This window comes from Juglans microcarpa x Juglans regia, chromosome 1D, assembly GCF_004785595.1.
Source record: "Juglans microcarpa x Juglans regia isolate MS1-56 chromosome 1D, Jm3101_v1.0, whole genome shotgun sequence".
Classification (NCBI taxonomy): domain Eukaryota; kingdom Viridiplantae; phylum Streptophyta; class Magnoliopsida; order Fagales; family Juglandaceae; genus Juglans; species Juglans microcarpa x Juglans regia.
The window spans coordinates 43,311,973-43,335,077 of record NC_054594.1 but is presented as its reverse complement, the minus strand read 5'-3'; the positions used below and the strand labels follow the sequence as shown (position 1 = coordinate 43,335,077).

Below are 23,105 nucleotides of genomic sequence, written 5' to 3'. Positions count from 1 at the left end.
TTTGTGTAGAAAAATAAAAAAATTGTAATAATGAGATGATATGAGCTGACGTGGGTTTTAAAAGTTTTGCTACACAATCTTCACTACACTCCACACTCTATACTCTACTTTTTTTAAAATTTTTATTTTTTTTTGAATTTATTTATTTTTAAATTATTTCAAATTTTTTATTTGTTATTTATATAATAAATATTTGATAAAATAAAAAAATAATAAAAATTAAAAAAAAATGTAGAGCGTGGTAGAAATAGTGTAGCAAAACTCATTCGGGTTTTAAATGCAAACGAGTAAAAAGAAGAAGAAGAAAGCATTTACCGTTTCGCTTTCTTACCGTTTCGGCCTGCTGGATATCCCATAAAGAAGAAAGGAAATTCGTCTGCTATCGAGCGAACCCAACTTTTTCGCCTAGCAAAATCAACTCTTCTCCTCCCTCATTTTCATCTTTGAGATCTGGTTACTAGGCCTAGGGGTGCTCACATCCGACTGATCTTGCAAACCAAAATCTTGTTCATTTTCTTTCTGATCACTGTGGAGTTTCAGGCAACAAAAGAAAAAAAATGTTCAACTGGATCTTTCTGGGTATAAATGCTCGGCTGGATTTTTCACGAAGAATTTTGTTGATGGTCTTCCTTGATTAAAAGTTTTATCATTTCAAGGTAATTATAACGTACAACCTGCTGTCTTTCTCTTTGTTCACCATCCTAAGCATCTCCACGAGTACTTCAGCCCCACTTTCAAGATCTTGATGATGTGGATATCTTGCATATTCGATCAGAACTACGATATTAGCATGCCCATACCTTGCTGTGACATGTAATAGAGTTGCATCTTTGGCATTGACTTGATCCTTGAAAGCCATGATGTTGCCTTTTGTTGCAGCGTTATAGAGAATCGGATCCATGCAAGTGATGGCCATGGCCTCTGTTTTCCAAACAAAAGAGTACTATGGAAAGTGTAAGAAAATGAAACTGAGTTTTTCAGTTCCCGAGTTTTTGTCATTTTCCTCCCAAAAGTTGAGCTCCGTTTTGTCTTCCAGCAACTCCAATCCACACCGTTTCATTATAACGACGCAAGCATTCGCAATAGATTCAACTTACACTAAAATCTTTAATTTTAAATTATAGTATATTTAAGTTTATCTTTAAATTTAAAGACTAACCGTTCACACTTTAGAATCATTATTTAATTTATTTAAATTATATTTTTCTAATTTTAAGCCACAATTGATTTAAGTTGAGAAATAAAAATTTAAATATTAAATTAAATTATTAATTAACTATATAAAATATGAAAAAAATAAATTAAAAATATTATTATTTTATCTAATCCAATAATTAATTTAATGTGAGGTTATGATTAAAAAAAGTTTGGATTTATAAAATACATATACCTTTCATGAAATTTTAGAGATAAATTTGATAAAGCAAGGACAATGCTATAAACACGTTTACCTTGGAATCAAAAAAAAAAAAAAAAAACACGTTTACCTGGTTACTCGCTAAACGTCGTCGTTGGTTTGTGCCTCTCTAGTCTCATCCGTGCACCGTAATCTGGCGGGAAAACATATCTTCAATATATCCCGATCAACTCATTGACTAGGGTTTGTAACTAAACCCAACGGCGTCATTTTCTCGGGAAAATTTTCCTGATTTGCCGCAATCCTACGGAAATTTAAAGAGATGCCGACGTACAATATCAGAGGCGTCGTTGTGGATTTTCCATTCGAGGCTTACGATTGCCAGCTTGTTTATATGGAAAAAGTCATTCAATCTCTCCAAGAAGTAAGAATTCGAAGGCGTCGTATTTGGTCTTGAATTCATTTCACGACCTATTTTTTCAGAAGAAACTGAAATTGCTTATAAGTCCTGAATTTCTGATACCAATTGCCTTTTGCAAGGCCATTCTAAAGCATTTTTTTTTTTTTTTTTCCAGTAGAAACTAAAATTGCTTACTGATTTTAGCTGGGAAAGGCTGCAGCCTTGTGTTTTTATTTTTCTTTTAACTCTTCAAGTTGGCTTTTTTATGAAATGTGAGTATGCATTCGGATTAATTGGTGTTTGGATGTGCTTATTCGGTAATTTTGTCTTTTGTGTATAAACTTAATTTGATTTCTCTACGTGATATATTTCAAATGGGTTTTGGGATAGTATACAGTGTCTTTAAATTTAGCCACGCGGTTTTCGTATTACCAGATTAACGTCATTCCTGAATGTACCTATCATATAACAATGGATTTCTTGGCCCTAACTGTTTACTCACTGTATCTTAATTCAAAATAGGATTTTCATGCTTTCAGGGGCATGTCTTGAAGTATAATGAAAACAGTACTCCTTTTTCAAGGGAATATTCTACTGGGGGAAAATATATTGGTGGTGAAAGTAACAAATTCATCATGATGAGATGTTCTGATACCATTTGAATTTGTCTTACTGTTACTATTAAAAACTGATATTAAAAGTGTAAAAATAGAGTTTGAAGCTGTATGAGTTCTACTAGTTTATTCTCTGAAGGCTAGAAATGCCCGGCATTTTATCACTCTATAAGCTGCATACTGTCACTAATAGCATATACTGAATTTGTATTACTTTTGGATGGCTAACCATATATCATTGCCATAATTTCTTAACACAATTGACGTTGTTATCGCTGGTATCTGCCTGACATCCAATGTGCATGTTCACATTATGACATGGCAGAGATGCAACGCACTTTTGGAGAGCCCTACCGGAACTGGGAAAACGTTGTGTCTTCTCTGTGCAACCCTGGCTTGGAGGAAGAGTTTGGGAGGTTTCTCGACTGGTATGAGTGTAAAAAGCAGTCAGAAAGAAGAGAGCGAACCAGATGTTTCACTGTCTCAGCCTGTGCGGTCAAATCTTCCTGCCATAATATATACCTCGCGCACTCATAGCCAAATCCGGCAAGTAATTCAAGAATTAAAGAGAACCCGTTACAGGTCTGAATTGATTTTTTTATAAGTAATGGAGGATTTTATTGCTCAGAATAACATATCAAAAAAATTTTTATTGCTCAGAATAATAGGCATAGCCCATATACATAGGACGTATAGAACACCTATGCTTGATTGACAGCTACCACAAGAAACTCATGAACACTTAGAACGTTAAAGTCTATCACAATGGACCATTGAAGCAAAGTGTTGAAAAAGAAAGCTTTAATTTTGTCCGTTGTCTGCTTGCGGTCTTCAAAACTGCTATCACTTCTTTCCATCAAAAGGCACCACAATAACATATGGGATCTGCCTTCCAAATTGCTGCACTTTGTGGATTGACATGTAAGCTTCTCCAGCTTGCTAGGAAAGCAACCACTATTCCAGGCATTACCCAAGCCAATGCCACCCTATGAAGAAAATCATTTCATAGTGTCCTTGCTATCACGCAGTGTAAGAGTAGGTGGTCAGCAGTCTCCCCATTCATGGGTTGAAATATTTTGTAGTTGAGATTTTGAATATTGGATAGATCATATATCTATTTTCTCCTGGTTTATTACTTGCACTATATGACCCCTACTGATGCTCAATATATATTCCTCCTGAGGTTGGAGTTTGTGTTATTATCGCTTAAGGTGCTTTTATATGCATGTGCCCTGAAATTGCTAATATTGGAAACATGCAGGCCCAAAATGGTAGTTTTAGGATCTCGAGAGCAATTGTGCATTCATGATGAAGTGAGTTCACTTCGTGGAAAAACACAAACAAATTCTTGCCATTCGTTGTGTAGAAAGCGTAAATGTAGCCATCATTCTCGTGTTGCAGGTATTTTTTTAGCATTGGGAATGTATTTGTCATGATTTGTTCCTATAGATAGGTATATAGTTGGGTCGACTAAAGTACAGGAATTTAATAGCAAGCTCTATTAACTCAACAATGAGGTTTTTAAAAAAAATCATGGCATAACATAATAATGAGCGGAGAGCAAAACCAAATCAAGGATAAAGAGAATGAACTACAATAATTTTGGATAGTGTGAATTCTAGATGGCCTAGAAGCACACATCCTTCAGGTTGACTGACTTCTTTGGCATAATAAATGCTGTTCCATATTCTTGTTTCCACATAGTTCATTATGAGATTGACATGTCATTTAAGAATGCTGAAATATTTTTTTTTTACCTGTAGTGGTTCTTCAGAATTTCCAAGTAATATTAGTAAGAAGAGACTTCTGCTCCTAAAATTATTGACTACCTGGCAAGTTTTACATTGGTGGCAATGTATAAGGATCTTTGGAAGTATGGTCAATAAAGTTTAGATTAGTTTACAACCTCTCCATATTCCATTTTAGAGTTAAAGTCCCAATCTGGTTTTACTGACTAGGATATTTCATCTGGAGAAGGTCTAGTATTTTTGCATACAACACATGACAAGATATGATATGTCTACATATAATATGCACCACATGTGTAACGCCCCAATGGAAGGCCCAAACAACATGGCTTATACTCTAAAAGGATTAGTCAATGATACAATTGGAGTCCCATTGGAACATTATAAAGAGCAAGAACTTCTCATTCCCAAGCAATGTGGGATCCCATACACCACCTACCGTTACTTATCATATGGGGTATCACAACATGGTCTCATCTTGAGAAGATCTAGTGTGGTTAAACAATACTCCATGACTAATACTTAATGCCGATTGTTATGCTACCTAATTGAAAATTTGCTTCTAATTCCTCTTTTAGCTTTGGACGAAGGTTATTGTTTTGAATGTGGATAATCTTCATGATCTTCTTTTAGCTCCTACCAGTTCCTAGCGTGTATTTAGGTGTTTTCTCTTATATACTTCTTGGTGTAGTTGGGCTATGCCTATTTACTTGATTGAATAAAACTTCTGATTACTTGTAAAAAATTTTTTGCTTCTAATTCCTCTAATTTTCACACAAACTTCCACTCCATTATTCATATGCTCAATGACATCAATATACTTGGGTGAAACCCATTTGTTTTCTGAAACCAGCTGCATTATCTCTTTAGGTATCATCTATTTATTTTCCATTGGTGAACCATATATAGTTATTTACACTTCTCACTACTCTATTAAATACCCACATAAACTTATTCGAAACCAATATAAAACGATAAGGACTCTGGATTCTTATCCTGGAAAAATATGTATATTGACAAGTAGAGGATGCACATCTCTCTCTCTCTCTCTCCCTCTCGCTCACTTGCACAGATACACTCACACGATGCTCAATGCCCGTCAACTTCCAAAGTAAATGTAAGATAAGTTTAATAACCTGGGCAAGGTCACCAAAAACAATACAAGGTTATACTGCTGTTTTTTCCAAATAATGTGCTTCTTGTTGAATGTCTATGAAGGTATTGTGAATTCTGATCTCTATTTGTTGATTGTCTACCAGAGTAAATTGATTGCTTTTCTTTTTGACATTTTGATGCAATAAACATTCCAAACAAATCTAATTTTCATGCTCTGTGCTTCTATTGTAGAATACATGAAGAAAAATCCTCATCTTGGTGATGAACCTATCGATATTGAGGATTTAGTCAACGTTGGAAGAAGATTCGGACCGTATGCTCTTTTAGCAGTTTTTTTAATCTTTACAATATATGTTAATGTGCAGTTTGCTTTCTTAATGCCTTTTTCTTCTTGAAATATGGACTTAGTTGTGTGTTCAAGACTCACCAGGTGGTTGTGTAACTTAGTATTTCCTTTTCAAAGTCAATAGTATGTAGTTTGCTTCATATTTACTGGCTACTTGTTTCCTGTAGGTGTCCTTATTACGTATCACGAGAGCTCCACCGGATTGCTGATATATTTTTTGCACCATATAACTATCTCATTGACCCGGGGAATAGAAAATCTTTAAAAGTTGATTGGAACAATAGTATACTCATATTTGATGAAGCTCACAATTTGGTAAGGGGAAGTGGTTGGGATTTGTGATAAAGGAAGATCTAATTTGTCCACAGAACCCTGAAACTATATATGATCGTTTTTAATCTTCTCTCTTCTGGTTATCCACTGATAAAAGTTACTAGTTATTGAAGACAGATATTATTAATTTTCACGCAGCATTAGCTACTGGGATGATATATTGCATGAGATTGGATGCTCATGTGATTTGAATATCGTGCAGGAAGGCTTATGTGCAGATGCAGCATCTTTTGAATTGCCTTCTTGGCTTCTAAAGGCTTGCATTATTGAAGCAAAACATTGTATTGACCTATCTGTAGAAAGAAGGGAAGAATCAAATGACAAATCACGGAACCCAGATAATTTTGCCATCCTTAGAGGTAACTTGACTTGTTGATACTCGGCAAATAATTGATGTTCATGAACATCCTTTTTTTTTTTTTTATTAGTAATACTATAATGCATATTGTCATCATTCTGGCAATATGGTCAAGAGAAACTTGGTTGATCTATATACTGCCTGTACTTTGTAGTGGTTTCCCTGCTAATGTAATTAACCCTGTGTACATGAGGCTTTCATTGTTTTAAATTGCATCACAAATTTGTTACGGTTCTTTTGCTGGAAGCTCTGGTGTTCGTCCTTATTATACCTCTCATAGTCATGTTTCTTATGAGCTAATAATTTATTTCATGCAGCACTTCTTTTGAAGCTTGAGAAACGGATTGCTGAAGTGCCTATTCAGTCTAAGGAATTGGGATTTACTAAGCCTGGGCCGTACATCTACGAATTACTCTCTGAGCTAAATATCACGCATGAAACTGTCTCTAAGCTCATTCAAATAATAGATGACGCTGCTGTGCTTATTGAGGAAGATAACCAGCACAAGGTGGCACACACTACTTGCAGACTGGAAAGCATAGGTGATATTCTTAATACAATTTTTAAAGATGAGGGCAATGCTCATGCGAAATTCTATCGTGTAAGTACAGTTGTAGTACAGCTTGATTGCAAACCTTGTCTGGCATGTTATTTCAAAGTTATATTCTCTTTATTGTACTCACTCGGTATCTGAATTCAAAAGCTTTCATTTATGTTAGGTTCACGTGCATGAAGTTGAAGCAAGTGCTGCAGATGGCTTGAAAGGTATTATTTATACATATTTTCTGATTATTTTATTATGACTTGATCTTTTTAGTTGTGTCTTATTGATTCATAATAGCTTATTGGCATTGTGAATATATTGAACTGACTGTTCCTAGTTGTCGTTGAAAATTTACATAAGTAGATGAAAGTGTTAATTTCCGAAGGCCAGAATGGTATGTGATTTAGTATATGTCATCTTGTCATAGCTTAAATCTACATATTTATTTTGATTGTGCAGGTAAGGCATCAAGGACACTAAGCTGGTGGTGTTTCAATCCGGGAATTGCCTTGGAAGCATTCTCCAAGTTGGGTGTGGGCTCAGTTATACTGACATCTGGCACGTTAGCTCCCCTGGATTCATTTGCACAAGAACTGAAATTGTAAGTGACTGTTATATCAATTAGGTCATGCCATGACTTCCACAATTTCTAAATAGAAAATATCATACTGGTTACTCAGAGAATTTCCCGTTCGGTTGGAAAATCCTCATGTCATCACCCCTAGTCAGATATGGGCTGGTGTTGTACCAGCTGGTCCTTCTGGTTGCTCTTTCAATTCCTCTTACCGAAACCGTGATTCTATTGAATACAAGCAAGATCTTGGCAATGCTATTGGTATGTAACATAACCACTATGAAATGCTGAGTTTTATTTGAATTTTTGATTGCTACGAATGCTGAGTTTTATAAGCTAAAGATGTTTTTGTTGTTACAATACCACTGTCTGGACACTGCCTTTGCTGATAAAAGGAAGGGGTTATAGTTTCTTTACATTCCATCTTGCTGTCAAAAAATTATTTTTTTTAATTTACAGTTTGATCTTGTTATTGGAACAAGGAGCAATCTTACAGTTCATAGCCCTAAATTGAAGGTGGCCTTCTGCATTCATCGAACTTATTTTGTTGCACATGTTATATAGCTATTGAAATACCGATCACCTTCAGTTGTTGTCTTGTTGATCTGCTTGCACTGAAATGACGTTTTATCACTTGGTGCTTGCTATAACTTGGAGAGGAAGGTGGTGAGTGGATTCATGAGCTGGATGTATCTTCTAGCTTGCTAGTTTTGCGAGTGAGAGATAGAGAGGCAAGAACATGAGAATGCTGGGGCTTTGGAGAAGAACAATAATAGAACATAAAAAAATTTAAATGTGGCTGATATTAATGTTCCTATATGCTGAAGGTGGCATAATTTTCATTTTTAAAGTCAATGACTCAAGGACATTACATTGGCAATCATTATAGTTAATAACTTAATATAAAATCCAGTTCCATTCGGTAAGGAATACTTGAGAGACTTGGCATTTAACGTACTTTTATCATCCTCATGCACCTCCATCATAATTTACTCACTCAATGTGGGACTTAGTTGGGTGTTCCACTTAAAGTGGTTCGTAACTTTTAATAGAAAAGGCAAGTTGACGCACAAAAGTAAAGGTTCGAGAAAAGACAAAATCAAATTCCAAAGGGTTCTTGAATTGTGGTTTAGTTCGATCTGGGGTCTAAGTGGCTACATTTGAGGCTACTTAGTTACTAATAATTATTATTTTTATATTTATTTGCATTAGAAAGTTTCTGTTCAATTGTAATCAAGTTTTATGTTTTGTTTTCAAGTTTTGGAGTCTTTTTTATTTTGTTTTAGCAGTTTCCTCCTAGCTATAGATTTCTTTTAAATACTCTTTATTTATTATAATTTTTTAAATACTTTTCTTTACTATTTATGAATCCTTTTCTGTGTAGCATAATGATTGGCTTTAGCCTATCTTCATATAACATGACAATAGTCAGACTATGATTTCAGCAAAATTCCAACGTGTCTCGAAGCTTTGAGGATGTGATTGCCTTCTCCCTCCCAAGCGTGATTGCTTAGGAAACCTTGTTGCGAGTTTCTAGTATTTATTTTCTCCTTCATCCTTGGCCTCTATTTTATACCAATCGACCCACAAAGTCTCATGGCTCAATCTTTTCCATTTATACTTTACTAAAATCCTTTGGCATCTAATAAATCATCAAAAATAGCTGAAGAAATCTAATCTAGTGACAAGTTACTAGATATCCTGCATCAGACTCCGTATGAGAGCCCATTGCGGCTCTTTTCTTGTATCGTATGTTCCACTGTAAAATATTTGAGGCATTGTCCTAAATTTTAAACCAAGACACCTTTCATTATCAAAATGTGAAGGGTGTCCAATTGAGTAGGCTGATAATTTTTAGATGCATTTTTCCTGTGTACATGGGCTCCGCCTATTACATTTGTTGAATAAAATTCTATCTTATATATATATAAAAAAAAAATTAGATGCATTTGAGAAAAAGTTATGATTTTTTACTTTGTGTTCAGTCAACTTCGCACGAATTGTACCTGATGGATTGCTCGTATTCTTTCCATCATACTACATATTGGACCAATGCATTGGATGCTGGAAGAATATGGTAGGGCTTCAACACAAATAGTGAAAAGGTGCAATTTATTTGCTTTCATCTCATGGCAAATTTCAATTTTTTTGTAGAGTCATGCAAACTCAACAACCATATGGGAAAGAATCTGCAAACATAAGAAACCTGTGGTAGAACCTAGACAATCTTCACTATTTCCTTCATCAATTGAGGTAGCCAGCATGACCTATATATCCTATTAACTTTGTCCCGTCTTTGTAATTGGGCTATTTTCTCCCGAGTCTTAAACCATCTGATTTGGTTTTTTTGGCAGGACTACTTGGCTAAGCTCAAGGATGCCTCTGCTTCTGGTGCAGTGTTTTTTGCTGTTTGTCGGGGTAAGGTATGTCTTTATCCTGGATTCTAAGAAAAACATCTTTTTGTTACGCTCTGGCAGACTTTTAATTTTTTTGACAGATAATATTGGAAGAAATTTTCTTTGCACATAGCATACTGCCATTGCTTTATAAGTAAACAATAAATTTTATTAATAACAACAATAGGCATAGCCCAAATACACATCTGGCATCATCATTTTCCTTGGATGCTTTCAAATAATTTTTGTCCAGATAGGGTCTCTGGAGTGCCTGATACATAATCAAAATCTCTCTTGACTACCTTCAAGATGGTAAGTAGAGATGCTTAAAAGAATCATGAAGCTGCATCTTCTTGGCCTCAATGCTGATAGACATAAATGTTGAACTCAAATTTTGTATATGTTGGAAATGCTTGTTTAAGAGAATTGACATGTTGCCCACACAAAGCAGTGCAGGTGCTCGTGTCACACTCTCAGCAGTTATTAGCAAGTACATTTAATGAGTCCTGTATTTGGTCATAATTTATCATGTACTGCCCCCAAAATATTGTGAATTGGCTCCATCTCCTTGACTCTGTTGCAAAACTGTCTTGAAATGTGTTATTAAGCAGCCTTCCTTGCATGCTTGTCGAGTCACCTGATGTTGTTAACATTACTTGTAGTAATTATAAATCCTGAGGGTTGACAATCTAACAGGTCAAGTTGTATTTCTATCACTATTAAGTATTTTCTTTCCCAATTGTTTAGCATTTCCAAGATTGTGAAAAATTAGGTCATGTGTTGGCTTACAGTTCGTTTCTTAACAAACGTAAACTTTTTATGCCTAATAAAGCTCCTAGTATATTAAGCTGTTATATCTACTATCTGTATCTTGTGGGTTCTAGCCAATTTATCACAGTTGATTGATTTGGTATTATAGGTGAGTGAAGGATTAGATTTTGCTGACCATGCTGGAAGAGCTGTGGTCATCACTGGTATGCCATTTGCAACAAGGACTGATCCTAAGGTTTGAATTATTTTTTCAATTATTTTTTTGACACTGTTTGTTCTTGTAATTATTTTGTTTTGAGAATTGTATTAGTTGTGATCTTCATCTTAATTGGTAACTTTTTTTTTTCTCTGATTGGTAATCTTAATTTTTTAAGTTATATTGTTGATTACATCTTTAGATTTTGTCATTCTGATACATTTGCTTTATCTTGCTGCTTCATTGCATTTAAGAAATATCCCTGGTTGCGTGCCATTAAAGTTTGTTGCCTCTAATTATGATGCACATATTGTTTCCCACCAAAATGCAAAGCGAATCGTTTTGCTGGGATCAGAAATATGTCCATCAGATTACACAAACATGTCTTGATAGATCTTTTTTTGGCATATAGTTGCTTAAATTGTTCAGGCTTTGAATCCCATACATCTTTTAATAAATTTTCTCACATAATATGAGAATTAAATTAGGTTCGTCTGAAACGTGAGTACTTGGATCAAGGGGGCTATCCCATAGCAAGGTTTGTAAGGCAACCCCTTTTACTGCTTGATGAGAGATGTCACTTTAAATGCTAAATGTTTTGTCACTGATGTTATTGAAATCTAACTCTGTAGGTTCTAACTGGAGAAGAATGGTATAATCAACAAGCATCACGAGCTGTGAATCAGGCTGTTGGACGTGTAATCCGTCATCGTCATGATTATGGAGCAATTATTTTTTGTGATGAAAGGTTTTTCTCTCTGTTGATTCTCACTTTTTGTCATAGATTCACCAAAATGCACAAGTACGTTGATTGTCTTCCTGTCCGTCTTGCTCAAGCCCCAGTTCTCATTGTTAAAACATTATTACTTTATATTTTATATTTCTCTTTGTTTACATTCTCTTCATGTTTTTCATTGTGCCATCAAATCATTAGTTTATGATATGCTCTTTAGTATTGAAGATAAGAGGTGTTTTGAAGATCAGGAACGTTCCTTGGATGTGCTGAAGAGTTTCTTTTATAGTACTTTATTTTCTTGGGCTTCGGTTATTAGTTGTAAATAGGACAGTTTTCATGATCTGTTTGTATCCCTCACTAGTGCTTAATTGTACTTAGGCATTTTCTTTGTATATATCCTGTGTACTTGGGCTATGCCTATTTCTATCAATAAAATTCTGATTTTACTTGTAAAAAAAAAAAGAAGCCATTGACTTTAACTGGCTGTTATTAGCCACTTTTTAAATTTTTTGGAATGAGATAACTTCTGCATTCCCCCTACCTCCAGTGCAGAGAAATACGAAAAAACTGATGAACTTTGAAATTGTCACGATGATTTTCTAGTATATCATCAACTGCCATTTCCATTTAAAGCCATATAAGGTAGCTTCATGTTTGGATCCTAAACTCCCCAAGTCTCCCAATAATTAAAAATGGCTGAACAAACATGATGGCAGGTATTAGAATTAGGCTTTTATTTTGATATATTCTCTTCCTCTCTCTTATTTTTCCCTCTGGAAAATTATAGTTTACCCTCCCAAACTACAATTCCTTTTACAATATGAACTCCGAAATATCCAATCACTGAGTCTCCCTAACTGAAACATAAGTTGCAATTGCCCTCTAATTAAGATCTAACGATTAAGATGGACGGATTGCAACTTATGTTTCAAATTATGGGTGTAAAGTCATTCTGGTAGTTTAGAGATCATATTGCAAAATAATGGTAATTTTGGGGGAGTGTATGGTATAATTTCCACTTTTCTCCCAACAAAATCTGTAGGATGCATCACCATTTATTTGGAAAAATGTGTAATTCTTAGATGGCTGTTTATAATATGATCATCACTATTGTTTCTAATTATTGATATGGCTGTTTGTAATATGATCACTACTTTTTAATGTCTCTGTGTTGGAAAATTTGTTATTCTTAGATGGCTATTTGTGATATTATCAAGATTGTTTCTTAGATGGCTATTTGGTTGGGCTTTGACTAGCAACCAAAATTTAACCACCTTTTATACGTTTTATTTATTTATTTTCTCCTATTGATATAACTTTGACATGTATGTATCTCTTTTTTTGTTTGATTATTTTTATGTTCCGAGTTATTAACAGGTTTGCACATCCATATCGTCAGTCCCAGGTATCACATTGGATACAGCCTCACATCAAGGTAATTTTTTCTTTTAAAATAACCTTCTTATAGTTGAAGCTTTAGTATTAATTCATTTCTGTTCTGGCAGTGTTACTCCAAATTTGGGGATGTAGTTTTCACATTGACCCAGTTTTTTCGGGATGGACGAGCTCGGGGATCTACAGATCTGAGTTTTATACAAACTAAAAACAGGGGTAAGTATCTTCCAGCTAAAGAACGTTGCCAGTTACACCGTTTGAATGATTTTCAGATCTATCAGTGTGTAATTCCGAATTATGTGTAGGATTGATAGAATGGCACACTTTTATAACTGCATGTGCATTGCAGACCCAGATATATTATATATATAAATGTATTTTTGTATGGACATATATATAGAATGATATGTATGTATCTTTTGGCTAAAGTCCACTTGAACGTTGATATCAATAGACAAATGACTGTTTGGGATCACTATCTGTCTTCTGGCTGAGAGGTAGGCAGAAAGTGAAGCTATTTGATCAGTGTGAGAAGTGCAAGCTTCCCATTAGGGGGCCTACCTTATGGCCATATATTGTTTATTTGCATTCACTATTTAGCTTCATTAACTTTATCCCATATTGGGTGCTCTCTCTCTCTCTCTCTCTCTCTCTCTCTCTCTCTCTCTCTCTCTCTCTCTCTCGTGGTTGGAGGATATGCTCGTACCCTATCCGCCTAACAACTCTCTCTTTACCTAAGGCTAGTGGTCGGGTTTTCCCCCGGAACCCCAAATTGGAACCTCGAACTGACAATTCCAAGCTTGTCCTGTGACATTGTTTTGACGAGATGTTTGCGATGCTGACATATATTATTATGTTTTTCTCTAACACCTCCATAATGGAGAGGCTGTAGGTTTCAAAATGGAAAGGTTGTAATATAGGCAATGAGACACTTACACTGTCACCTTTCATAAGTTTGTTTCATTGAGAATAATTACTACCCCATCCGCCGACAAGAGTTGAAAGAAGAATTGAGAGTTTATTTCGGAATTTTTTATGGGGAGGTAAAGGAATTGAAAAAAAGTTCCATTTGGTTAGTTGGAAGAAAGTTTGTCAATTGATTGATTGTGGTGGGTTGGGGATAAAAAAATTGAGATTGTTTAATAGAGCATTACTTGGAAAATGGCTTTGGAGATACCACTTGGAAAGTACTGCCTTTTGGAAAAATGTTATTGATGTAAAATATGATAGTTTGTGGAGAGGTTGGTGTTCTAAAGATACTAGTGGTGCGTATGCGGTGAGTTTGTGAAAGTTCATTAGAAAAGGATGGGGTTATTTTCAAATCATATTAGATTGAAGGTGGGAGATGGGAAAAGGATACTTTTCTGACATGACTTGTGGTGTGGAGATTCTTCACTTAAGCTGGACTTTCCCTCTTTTTTCAGAATTGCAAGGGATCAAAATGCAGTTGTAGGAAATTCTTTCTGTTGCATTGACAATAATATTCAGTGGAATGTTATCTTTATCAGGGATGTTAATGAATGGGAAGTGGATGATGTTAAGGCTTTTCTGGAAAGACTTCACAGTTCAAAGTTGATGCTAGGTAGGGAGGACAACATGCTGTGGTTTCTTCCTGCAGGAAATTCTAAGTTCTCAGTCTCCTCTTTTTACAGAATATTAACTAGTCACATGAGTTGTGAATTTCCCTGGAAAAGCATATGGAAAGTGAAAGTTCATTCCAAGGTTGCTTTTTTCTGTTGGGTGGTATCCTTGGGCATAGTGTTGACAACTGAAAATTTTAGGAGAGGTATGTACATTGCTGTTTGGTGTGTCATGTACAAGAAGGATGGGGACTTTGTTAATCACCTCTTTCTTTATTGTGAAGTGGTCAGGTTCTTGTGGAATGAGGTTTTGAATCAGGCTGGTTTACTTTGGGTAATGCCCAAAGAAGTGGTGGATTTATTGGTAGGGTGGAAGGTATTGAAGGGTAGCAAGAACGTTGTTCGTGTTTGGAAGGTGATTCCTTCTTGTCTCATGTGGTGCCTATGGCTTGAAAGGAATGTGAGATGCTTCGAAGACAAAGAACATTCATTGGGAAAACTTGAGGATTTTTTCTTTAGTACTTTTGAATTTGTGGGCTAAACTTTTGTAATGGAAGGTAATTTCTAGAATCTGTTTTAGGTTTCCTTTCGTTTTTGGAAAGTAGTAGGTATTTCCTTTGTATATGTTGTGTACTTGGGCTTATGTCTATTTCTTAGGAATAAAAAAAAAATGCAACTTCAAAATCAAGATAACCTGTTCTCTCTGTACATCTTCTCTCGACGATGGAAAACAATTGTTCTTTTAGTTGAGTTTGGGTGGTCTGTGATTGCGTTATACAAGGAGCTCGTGGTGGTGTGCTTAGGATGGGTTTTTCGAAGGAAATAATGATAGAATCCAAACTGTTTGAGGTGGTGAGGAATGGACGCCTTGTAATACTGACTGAGAAAGGATGAAAAGTCGTAAAAGAGATGAGTTTGAGGCTAGCCACAACCCGTTGGTTCTCTAAAACTTTGAAGGAGAGTCTGAAGACTGGGAGGAAGGAGTTCTACACTGCTCATCGAGAAGGGGATAGAGGTTATATCGCCCAGCGCTGTTCCAACTTTAGAGGCATTTTCATGGCCTTAGTGGAGTATGGCGGGGGAGGTCGTCGGAGCTTTATCTTCATTCCAGGGGATAAGGATGGGATGGATTGGAGAAAACTAGCAGAGGTGTTGAAGGAAGCTGGAAGAGAAGGTGGCCCTCCACGGTTGTTTCCACCAACGACGATGGTGCATACGTCAAATTCTCGGTTGTATAGGGAGGTACTTCAAGGTCAGATGGAGAGGCCTCGAGACGCGAAGTGCACAGAGATGGTAGGCATGCTAAGGTCAGGGGGCATTACCTATGTGGAAGGTGTTCAGAGTCGTGAGGGGGGTGGTTGGGTCGTGGTGGGTTTGAATGAGGAAACTCTCCTTCAGGCGTTGTCTGAAATGGAGAACCAATTGGGAGCTCTGACTGATAAAATAAATTGGGTTAAACGGTGCGTTAAGGGGAAGGGGGTTCTGCAGCTGGGCCTGGGCCAGGGCTCTGGATATACGGGCTCATGTGTTATGGATCAGGGCCGGCACGATGGGCCCAACGAACTTAACTCAGTCGGTTAGTTGAAGGGGAAGGAAAGGGCTCTGGGCCCAGTTGTTGGGCCTCAGCCCATGGGGCGGCCTTTGGTCTTTCAACAGATAGGTTCGATCTAGAGGAAGAGAGAGCAGGGGGAGCTAGCCCTTTGGCGATAGGGTCCGAGCCACCTTCATTTGCGAAGGCTCAGGTGATCCAGCCGAAGGTTGCTGATCTATTGTCGGAGACTATGCTGGTGGCAGCAACACTATTAGAAGAAGACAACGAGAGATCCTGCAATCGCGATGTTCTCTATGATCCTGAAGTGGTCTCCGGCGCATCCACACCTTCAAAACCTGCACAGAATCATGCGATGGTGGTCATCGGTGCATCCACGATGTCTTCTCAGATGCCTAGTCCGTTGGGGAGTGAAGCTCTAACCGAGGGGGGTGCGAATCTCCCTGTGTGTTCCTCCTCTCAGGCTGGGCAGATACCGGATGTAGTTTCGGACCTTTCCACCGGCTTAGTAGAACTGGAAATCTCTTTGAAAAATAGAGGGGGCAACATGAGAAATGAGGTGTTCCCTGTTGGGGGGGGGGGGTCAGAAGGTATGGATCTGCAGTTGGCTGTTTGTGAAGGGGATTGTTTCGATGGGGGGATGCTGATCCAATATGCATGCTTCCTCCTAGCCCCAACACAGAAAGGTTTATCTTGGAGTGGGTGTTTAAAAATGTTGAGGAGATGCAAGCTTGCGTTGGGGTCTCTTGCATAGGATTTGAAGAACAATTCAGAGCTCTTCTTGTGGCCATTGAAGATAGTAGATCGAAGTCCGCCACAAAGAGAGATAGGGAATTTAAAAGGCTCAAATATTCTATTAATTATGAAGCAAATGAGGGAAGTGGCAGAAAGGATAGATTGAAAGGGAGGGGGGCCACTTTTGCTCATGAAACCTAAGATCCTCTTTTGGAACGTGTGGGGGTTTAATGATCGCAATAAGCGCCTTCGCATTAAATCTTTATTGTGAACGTGGAAGGTTGATGTGGTGTGTTTTCAAGAAACAAAATTGCGGGTCATTGATAGAAGAATTATTCGAAGTTTGTGGGGGTGTTCGTATGTGGGTTGGTCATATTTGACTTCGTTAGGAGCATCAAGTGGCGTTCTCCTAATGTGGGATAAAAGAGTGGAAGAGGCGGAAGAAGAGTGTTGGTACTTCTTCGGTCGCTAGCCGTTTTAAAAATGTGGTAGATGGGTGGGACTAAGCTTTTGTAGGCATTTATGGGCCTAACATGGATAGAGATAGGAGAAGGCTTTGGGAGGAATTGGCGGGTTTATATTGGTTATGGGAGGTGCCGTGGTGTATGGGTGGGGACTTCAACATCACTCGCTTTTCTAGCGAGCAATCGGGGAATCATCGAATCTCCCTAGCCATGGAGGAGTTCTCGAAGTTCATTTTTGATCTAGATCTTATGGATCTCCCCATGGTTGGCGGCGAGTTTACATGGTCTAATAGAGGGGGTTGGTCGAGATTGGATAGATTTCTTGTTTCTCCTTCATGGGAGGCACACTTTTCGGAGTTGTGTCAGAAGAGGCTGCCCCATATATGCTCGGACCACTTTTCTATCTTGTTAGATTGAGGGGTATTCATGGGGACACCGATATTTTAAGTTTGAAAATATGTGGTTAGTAGATGATGGTTTTGTAGAGAAGGTGCGCCATTGGTGGGCTTTTTGTCAATTTACAGGCACTCCTAGTTTCATTCTTGCAGGCAAGCTTAAGGCTTTGAAGCTCGATATTAAGAAGTGGAACTTGGAAGTTTTTGGTAATGTTGCCAACCATAAGTCTACTCTTATGGAGGAATTGCAGGCGTTAGAGGGGAGGGAGTTGATGGGAGACACCTCGAAGGAGGTATCATTGAGGAAGAGTTCGTAGTGACAAATTTGGAGAGGGTACTGTTGATGGAGGAGACTTCGCGGCGACAAAAATCCAGGGCCCTTTGGCTGAAAGAAGGCGATAAATGTATGGAGTTCTTTCATAAAGTGGCTAATTCACATAGGTGCAACAATGCCATTGAGACACTTCTTTCAGGTACTCAAGTGCTTACTTTCCCTTCAGAATTAGAAAACCATATTGTGCATTACTACGAGAGTCTCCTCATGGAACAGGCCTGTTGGAGGCCGAAGCTTGATAATCTGTTGTTTAAGTCTATTGATTCGTAGAGTGCGAGTTGGCTGGAAAGACCTTTTGATGAAGATGAGATTTATAAGGTCATTCTTAGCATGGACAAGGACAAAGCACCAGGTCCGGATGTCTTTTTGATGGGATTCTTTCAAGCTTGTTGGGATATTATAAAATGTGATGTATTGCAGGTTTTTGGGGAGTTCCACTCCTTTAAAAAAGTTTGAAAAGTGTCTCAATGCAACAGTCATTGCTCTTATTCCAACGAAACATGGGGCTACGGAGTTCCGTTCCATAAGCCTTGTGAGTGGAGTATACAAGATCATTTCTAAGGTTCTTGCTAACCGTCTAAGTTTGGTATTGGAACAAATTATTTCTAAGCCTCAAAATGCGTTTGTTCGGGGAGACAAATCCTAGACTCGGTCCTTATTGCCAATGAGTGCTTGGATCATAGGCTGCGGGAGGGAGTTCCTGGTATTCTATGCTAGTTCAATATGGAAAAGGCTTATGATCACGTGAATTGAGATTTCCTTATATACTTGCTAGGGAGGTGTGGCTTTGGTAATAGGTGGATTTCATGGATTCAACATTGTGTTTCCACCACCCGTTTCTCGGTGCTAGTGAATGGCACCCCTACTGGTTTTTTTAACAGTTCTCATGGATTGAGGCAAGGGGATCCACTATCTCATTTTCTCTTTATTATAGTCATGGAGGCACTTGGTCAGATGGTAAAGGCGGCTGTTGGAGGCGGCTTTCTATCAGGATTTTCGGTGGGTAATGGTATTAATGGCTCTATCATAATTTCACATCTCTTGTTTGCAGACGATACTCTACTTTTTTGTGAAGCGGATCATGGCTAAACTCAATCTCTACGAGCACTCTTATTATATTTTGAAGCCGTGTCGGGGCTTAAAGTGAATTTGAGTAAGTTCGAGATGGTTGCAGTGGGTGTGGTGCCCAGTATCAATAGCTTGGCGAGCCTCTTGGATTGTAAAGTGTCTTCGTTGCCTATGAAATATTTGGCCTTCCGTTGGGGGCGACTTTTAAGGCTAGAGCTATTTAGGATGGGGTTGTGGAGAAAATAGAGAAAATGTTAGCTGGTTGGAAACAAATGTATTTGTCGAAAGGGAGTCGAGTCGGTTGACTCACATTACTAAAGAGTACTTTAACAAATTTTCCCGCCTATTTCTATCTTTGTTCCCTTTACCTGCAGGGGTGGCGAACAGGATTGAGAAATTATTTCAGGCCTTCTTGTGGGGGGGAGTGAGGGAGGAGAAGAAATTTCATTTTGTGCATTCGAATAAAGTTTGTTCCCCAATTTCGAATGGGAGACTGAGAGTGTGCAACTTGTGGACTTTCAATAAAGCTTTGTTGGGGAAATAGTTATGGAGGTGTCACTTAGAGGGGGAGTCGTTGTGGAAGGAAATTATTGATTGTAGACACATAAGTGCTTGGGGGGTTAGTGTTCCAATGAAGTGGGGGGGGGGGGGTATTGTGTGGGCTTATGGAAATTTATTAGGAAGGGTTGGACGAGCTTTGTAAGTCATATCTGTTTCGTGGCTGGAGAGGGTACCAGAATTAGGTTTTGGCATGATGTTTAGTGTGGAGATTGCGCTCTTAACACAATTTTTTCAGCTCTCTATCATATTGTAGTTAACAGGGATGCTACTGTAGTGGTTTTGCGGATATCTTCTCATGGCCCTACCCAGTGGAATATCCTCTTCAATCGGGATATTCATGACTGGGAATTACCCACTGTTTCAGATTTTTTCAGATTGATGTACTCCACGGGGAACACCATGGCACAGGGGGATAAAATTCAGTGGAGGTCTAATGGCAGCAAGAAGTGTACAGTCAGAGCGTATTACAAATTATTGAGATCACAAGCTAATGTTCATTTCCCTTGGAAGAATATTTGGAGGTCTCGTGTGTCTTCTAAAGTGGTCTTTTTTGTATGGACTGCTGCTCTTGGGAAGATTTTGACCATGGACAACTTGAGGAAGAGGGGTTGCGTTGTGATGGATTGGTGCTATTTGTGTAAAAGAATGGATAATCAGTGGATCACTTACTATTGCATTGTGAGGTAACAAGGGTGCTATGGGATGAGATCTTTAGAAGAGTCGACATCGCACGAATAATGCTCTGAGGGTGGTGGATTTATTGGCCCGCTGGAAGGAGATTCAAGGCTGTCCTCAAGTGGCAGCAGTGTGGAAGATGATTCCGTTGTGCATCATGTGGTGTATTTGGTCGGAAAGAAATGAGCGGTGTTTTGAAGATAGGGAGCGTACAATGACGGAGCTTCAGAATTTTTTTGTACACACTTTAATACTTTGATTTTCAGCCATTGTACTTAATGGAAACAATGTGCATGACTTCTTGTCTTTAATCTCTTGATCTTAGAATGTATTTAGGTGTTCTTTTGTATACTTCATGTGTACATGGCTAAGCCTATTTCATTCGTATCAATAAATTTACTCTTAGTTATAAAAAAAAAAATTACTATACTGATATTGGATGTCAAGAACGATTAAAAGCATTGTGAAGGATGGTTTTAAAATAAGTTGTCTCTCAAGTCTACTAAAAAAAAACAACTTGTCAAGTCTACCTATCAAAAAATAAAATAAAATCTCTCAAATCTAATTTGACATAATACTAGAAGGGAAACATGAATTCAGAAAGAGGGTCAGACATCACTTAATGCTTAAGTCAAATGGTAGATAACTGAAACTCTTACAACCAGCTTTGAACTTTGAAGTTTCTCTCTTAATTGATTCTAAGGAAGACTTCTTGTTATAGTGCCAGCTAAAATGCTGCTAATTAATCAAAACATTAGGGAACCTAAAGCAGAAATAAAGACCCAGCGTATATGCCTTTATTTATTTATTTGATAGTCATTTTATCAAATAAGCAAAGGGGTGTTCCTCTTGCATGCACAAAGTGTATGCAAGAGGAGCACCTGACTAGGGAAGTGAAGGAAAACAAAAGGATAAAAGATCTAAATAAGAAGAAAAATGATCTCTTGAGTACACCACAAATATGACTTTATTTTAGAGGCAAGGAGTGTCACATTCACAAATGATCATGTTGTATTTACTGAAATGGAGAATGGGCTATGCCTACTTTTCTTATGAATAAAATTCTTGATTACCTATCAAAAAAATTTACTGAAATGGAGAAGCCAGGTGCCTACCTCATTAAGTGTTCTTTGAGATTATGAACCAACTTCAATCTGGGACGTTATTATTTTTTTATAAGTAACCAAGAAATTTTATTAATGAAAGCATTAGGCATAGCCATGTACTGGGACATTAATATTAGAAGGTGTGTGCTATGATTTAATGCTTGTTTTGCTTACTTCAGAAAGTCTGGACTAAAGCTACTGTTTTGTGCCCTATCTATTACACATGTATTATCAAAGCTGCACTTTGCTGTGTTTTGCAACAACACAGTCCATCTATTCTGTAGCTAATGCCAAATTCCCTCATGCAGGAGAAATAGAAGAGATACAAACAGAGCTACCTCTGGAGAAATCTCTCACCCAGGTAACTCTTTGAACAGTAAAGATACTCGTACTTCTATGTAAAATCACTTTTTGATGACATGATTTGTGTGAGCTGTTAATTGGAGATATGGATTTTCAGATGACACCAATAAGTCAAGATTCCTCGATAAAGGCCTCTTCTTCTGTGCCAAACACTACAAAGGGCAATTTTTCAAGCCGAGTGAAGGATTTTCTTCCCGCGAATCGCTCATCTCTTACTCTCTCCAAGAATCAATCTTTAATTTTGAATTGTTCGAGGGATACTATCTGCAATGAGAAAAATTTGCTGATGCCTGCAAGGAAAAATATGCGAAACCAAGCTCATGAAATAATTGATTTGACTGGTTTTTCTATATTGGATGAACAACCAAGCAAAGAAGAACTGCTAGCGCCTTTTCATGCCAGGAAGCGCAAATTATTAAGCACAGAAAATGTTGCAACACAACAGATTGAAGTTTCTCATGAACACTCATCCCGAGCAAAGAAGTTTGAAACAAATGGGGCTTCTTTCAGTATCAATTCAGTGCAACTTGAGAATTCACCAATTTCTAATAGTATAAGTTCACAACATGCTCAAGTTGGTACGGCGTTGCTGCGTAAAGACAATGGGACTCCTCAGAGGAGGAAGTTGAGTTTCTCAGGCAGAAGAACAAAGATGTTCAGTCCATTAATGTGCCCAGTGGTAATGAGGAGAACAGAGGATCCGATTTTCTGATTCAGGTGAATTTTTATAATAAAACTAAAATGATTTAATTGTATCATTGTTTGCTTTGTTTTTATTTAAGGAATATGTACCTAGGAATAATTAAAATGTTTGCTTTGTATCAATCTTCCTCGTCTTGAAGTGTTTTCTTTGGCTTCTCACACAAATATAAGCTCTTCCACTTGTTAGCTGCTAAGTAATTTTTGGTGACTAGTCCGTTTCTGTGGTCGTTACATGCCATTTCGTCATTTGTTTCCTATGAGTTACATGCCAGTTCAAGAGATGTCAGTACTATGGTGGTTTCTCAATTTTTTGTTTTCTGCCATGATGGGTAAAGCACTTCCTTCCTACGGAAGCAGCGTTGGCCCCTCAAACTGTCAGTTTCTCTTTCTCAAGCTCCTCCCTGCTCTTATGCTGGAGTCTGCCCTACCTAAACCACTTTAAGATGAGGAAGATATTTATAATGAAAAGGACCAAAATTGTCTAAAAGCCTTAATTAAAAATATCTATACTTCGTAGATGGGACACCAAAGAATGTAATTCTTCCACAGAAACTGGTTTTCCTGGAATTTTGCCTTGGAAACCTCAGAACTGTATTAAAGGAATCTTGTTTTGTTGTGATTCTTCACTGAAACATGAGAACTAGAGTAAATTATTTTGCTCACCAAGTTTTGTATTATTTTCTTTTTTA

General features: G+C 37.6%; 1 protein-coding gene across 3 annotated transcripts; it reads left to right on the top strand.

The window, feature by feature from the left end:
- Positions 1–1,548: 1,548 nt before the first annotated feature.
- LOC121258685 (regulator of telomere elongation helicase 1 homolog) lies at positions 1,549–21,952 on the top strand. Of its 3 annotated transcripts, none has more exons than XM_041160231.1 (20): positions 1,551–1,781; positions 2,697–2,953; positions 3,633–3,772; positions 5,467–5,548; positions 5,749–5,896; positions 6,117–6,273; positions 6,590–6,873; positions 6,992–7,037; positions 7,276–7,417; positions 7,497–7,651; positions 9,376–9,467; positions 9,545–9,643; positions 9,745–9,813; positions 10,706–10,792; positions 11,242–11,291; positions 11,386–11,501; positions 12,867–12,924; positions 12,995–13,100; positions 21,660–21,712; positions 21,812–21,952. In XM_041160231.1, the coding sequence occupies exons 1-16, from the start codon at positions 1,680–1,682 to the stop codon at positions 11,390–11,392; spliced, it is 1,917 nt and encodes a 638-aa protein (XP_041016165.1). In that variant the 5' UTR covers positions 1,551–1,679; the 3' UTR covers positions 11,393–11,501; positions 12,867–12,924; positions 12,995–13,100; positions 21,660–21,712; positions 21,812–21,952. The 3 variants fall into 3 exon arrangements, with proteins under 3 accessions (XP_041016172.1, XP_041016165.1, XP_041016168.1); XM_041160234.1 differs by having other exon boundaries at positions 21,660–21,727; positions 21,812–21,950; XM_041160238.1 differs by lacking the exons at positions 11,386–11,501; positions 12,867–12,924; positions 12,995–13,100; positions 21,660–21,712; positions 21,812–21,952 and having other exon boundaries at positions 1,549–1,781; positions 9,745–9,808; positions 11,242–11,294.
- The last annotated feature ends 1,153 nt before the right edge of the window (positions 21,953–23,105 follow it).